Consider the following 3,750-nt stretch of genomic DNA (forward strand, 5'->3'; position numbering starts at 1 on the left):
TCAACTGTTGGTTCAAGCTTAATTAATGGGTTAACTAAGGTTAATATAGGATATGTATAAACAGTACATAATGTAGTAATTAATACCTTAGTTAACATGAATACCATTAGTTAAGGCTTACTAGACACATTAGTTAACAGTTAACTAATGGTTAGTTAAACCTTATTAAGCATTAACTAACCATTAATTAATGTACCCTTATTGTAAAGTGTTACCAATTAAATGGATCAACCTGCATTTGAATTATTGATACTTGAATTTGACTTTATACACTTGAATATGAATTAATCCATTTGAATTTGAATGAATTATACTTGAATCTGAATTTTCTCTACTTGAATTTGAATTTATACACTTGAATATGAATTAACCCATTTGAATTTGAATTAATTATACTTGAATCTGAATCAGTTAATATTCGAAATGACACATTCAAATAAAAGTTCTAAATTCAAGTTTTCAAATTCAAGTAGAAAAAATTCAGATTCAAGTAGAGAAAATTCAGATTCAAGTAAAAATGTGCACATCTGGTTTCTTTGAGGAAGAGCAATCGAGTGCAGATCTCTGATACTATGCTACAGCGTCCGGTGGGTGACCGTTATTTAATGTTTTGATGTATGATGATAGAAATATTCGATACCAAGACTTACATGTAGAGACAATATGTTTTGTAAACTAACTGCAGGCTATGTGAATGTAAACAAATCCCCCTCCTCTGAAACTGCATAGTGCAACTTTAACTGGGCATTGCAAAACATGACATTAGACAATAACACCATTAAGTTTAAGGCCTCTAGAGTTCCATGAACACTTAATGAGATCCATGGAGGTTGAAATATTCTGTTAAAAACAACCCGCAGACTCAAACCGTTTACTTTTACATGTGCTTGTTACTTTCACATACTGAGCAGTGGGATATGTATGGTATGTATGCTATGTTAATGTTAAAGTGAATTTCAAAATAAGACTTATAATATTTTCTCCTAGGACAGCCTTCATGGATGATAAGGTCAATGTAACATTTATTCTTATCGATGGCTATGTGGAACTGCACAAATACCGATACCTTTATTTTGTGATGATGTTAACAGTGTATATTCTGGTAATATGCAGTAATTCTACTATTGTGTATCTGATCTGGAATCACCAAAACCTCCACGAACCGATGTACATTTTCATTGCTGCCTTGCTCATCAACTCTGTTCTTTTCAGCACTGTTAACTACCCAAAACTTTTAATCGATTTTTTATCCGAACGACAAATAATCTCATATCCTGCTTGCCTATTTCAATTTCAAATGTTTTATTCTCTGTCTGCTTCTGAGTTTTTACTACTGGCGGCTATGTCTTATGACCGCTATGTGTCCATATGCAAACCTCTGCAATATCAAACCATCATGACAAAAACTAATGTGAATGTTTTACTGGTTGTAGCTTGGCTTGTGCCCACCTGTCAAATTGCTGTGTTTATTGTTTTGATTGCTAAGAAAAAACTCTGTGCTTTTACTTTTAAGGGGATAATGTGTAACAGCACCATTCAGACACTGCACTGTGTGAGGACTACACTGCTGAATGTATATGGTTTGGTTGTTCTAGTAAATGTGGTCATTTTCCCTATAATTTTTATACTATTCACATACACAAGGATATTTATAATTACTTATAGAAATAGTAGAGAAGTGAGGAGAAAAGCAGCCCAGACATGTTTACCACATCTGATAGTATTAATCAACTTCTCATGTTTGAGTGTATATGATGTGCTTTTATTGCGAATTGGGACCGAGTTTCCCAAAAGTGTTCGTTTCATAATGACTTTACAAATGCTAATCTATCATCCTCTATTTAACCCGATCATATATGGGCTGAAAATGAAAGAAATCTACAAACACCTCAAGAGTTTGTTTTGTAAAATGCCCTAATGTACTTACACTGGTAATTGTTAGATTCTTTTTTATATTTTTAAATGGGTTTAGAATTTCAGTTTTAAAATTGCATAATGCTTTTTCAGAGGAGGGGGATTTGTTTACATTCGCAGAGCATGCAGTACGTTTACTAAAAATATTTTCTCTACATGTAATTCTTAGTATTGAATGATTCTATCATCAAAACTAAATTATTTTGAGGAACCTGGAACCAAAAGTAATAATCTCATATTCTGCTTGCCTCTTTCAATACTTTGCATATTATTCTCTGACTGCTTCAGAGTTCTTACGACTGGCAGCTATATCTTATGACCGCTATGTGTCTATATGCAAACCTCTGCAATATCAAACTATCATGACAAAGACTGATGTGAATGTTTTACTGGTTGTAGCTTGGCTTGTACCTCCGTGTCAAGGTGTTGTGACAGTTGTTTTGAGCACTAAGAAAAAACTCTGTGCTTTTACTTTGAAGGCGATAATGTGTAACAGCACATTTCAGAAACTGCAGTGCTGAATGTATATGGTTTGGTTGTTCTAGTAAATGTGGTAATTTCACCTACGATTTTTGTACTATGCACATACACAAGGATTGTGATAATTACATATAGAAGTTGTAGAGAAGTGAGGAGAAAAGCAGCCCAGACATGTTTATCGGTACAATACACATATCGTTACAGCCCTACTCAAGAGTTTGTTTTGCATACTGCCCTAATGTAGTAACACTAGTAATTGTTGAATAGAGAAATAATGTCTTTGCAATTTGTGTTTTAATAGCATGGAACAAGCTGCCAGAGTATGTGGCGAGGCCGCCTTTAGATAACTCCTTCTAGAATAGGTTGGATACAAATTTGTCAAAGGAAGGCATGTTCAACTGTAGATTCTGCTTCGTAATTGCGACATTTATGTACATTTTAAATTTTTCTAAATTAATGTGATTTGTTAAATTATTGTGACTTATAATTATTTTAAAGATTAATTTTTTGGGAGTTTTATTTATGCTTTTATTAGACAGTTTGGAGAGAAAGGTGAAATGGGGCAGAGAGGAGAATGACATGCAGAGAACGTCCTGGGCTGGATTCTAACCCGGGTCTGCTGTGAAGAGGACTGAGCCTCTATGGAAGGGCTCTTCACTACACCACAAGTGCCCCGATTGTCTATTATTTAGTTTTTTTTTTCAGGTTTTGAGACTTTAAAAAAAAATTATAATAAATTCGAAAGTTACTGTTTTGTTTTGTGTTGTGATTATTCAGTAATGTGAAACTACAGTGGCCTATTAGGACCACTATAGACGGAGGTATTTATTTAAGAAACTTGAAACGTTTAATTATGAGGTCATAGCAGGCATACTGCACTCCTTTCAAAATAACCAGATGGGTTCCTATGTGTGTTTATACACAGCTCTGTAAAAAATTAAGAGACCAGTTTGGATTTTTTTTTTCAATCTTCATCTCTACATTACTTAATGGAAATGCTCTAAATGACAGCTTTTTTATTCGGAATGTGTTAAAATGATTGTCAGTAGTTTATAGAGCAAAACCAAAATGTTCATTTTACTCAATCAAACATATGCCTATACATAGTTAAACAAGAGACACTGAAGGTTTGGAGTGGTCTCTTCATGTTTTCCAGAGCTGTATATAGAAACACATCATAACCTCAATTTAAGTTTTCAAACAATTTAATTTGAAAAGAAACAGTTGACAACTAGAAAAGATTTTAAAACTTTTTAAAAGGTCTCATTAGTATGGTAGGAGTTGAAAAATGTAATATACACATTGAAAGCTGTAATTAAAAAAATGTAATGGAGTGTTTTGCTGCAATAATAAAAG

At 33.3% G+C, this 3,750-nt stretch overlaps 1 protein-coding gene across 1 annotated transcript; it reads left to right on the plus strand.

Annotated features, from left to right (window-relative positions):
* Positions 1-997: 997 nt before the first annotated feature.
* LOC307256965 (olfactory receptor 11A1-like) lies at positions 998-1,918 on the plus strand (the record flags this gene model as incomplete). The annotated part of the gene is made up of 1 exon (XM_080036080.1): positions 998-1,918. The coding sequence occupies one exon, from the start codon at positions 998-1,000 to the stop codon at positions 1,916-1,918; it is 921 nt and encodes a 306-aa protein (XP_079892206.1).
* Between the last annotated feature and the right edge of the window lie 1,832 nt (positions 1,919-3,750).

The sequence above is a fragment of the Ammodytes marinus genome, assembly GCF_949987685.1.
Source record: "Ammodytes marinus genome assembly, chromosome: 10".
Classification (NCBI taxonomy): Eukaryota; Metazoa; Chordata; class Actinopteri; order Uranoscopiformes; family Ammodytidae; genus Ammodytes; species Ammodytes marinus.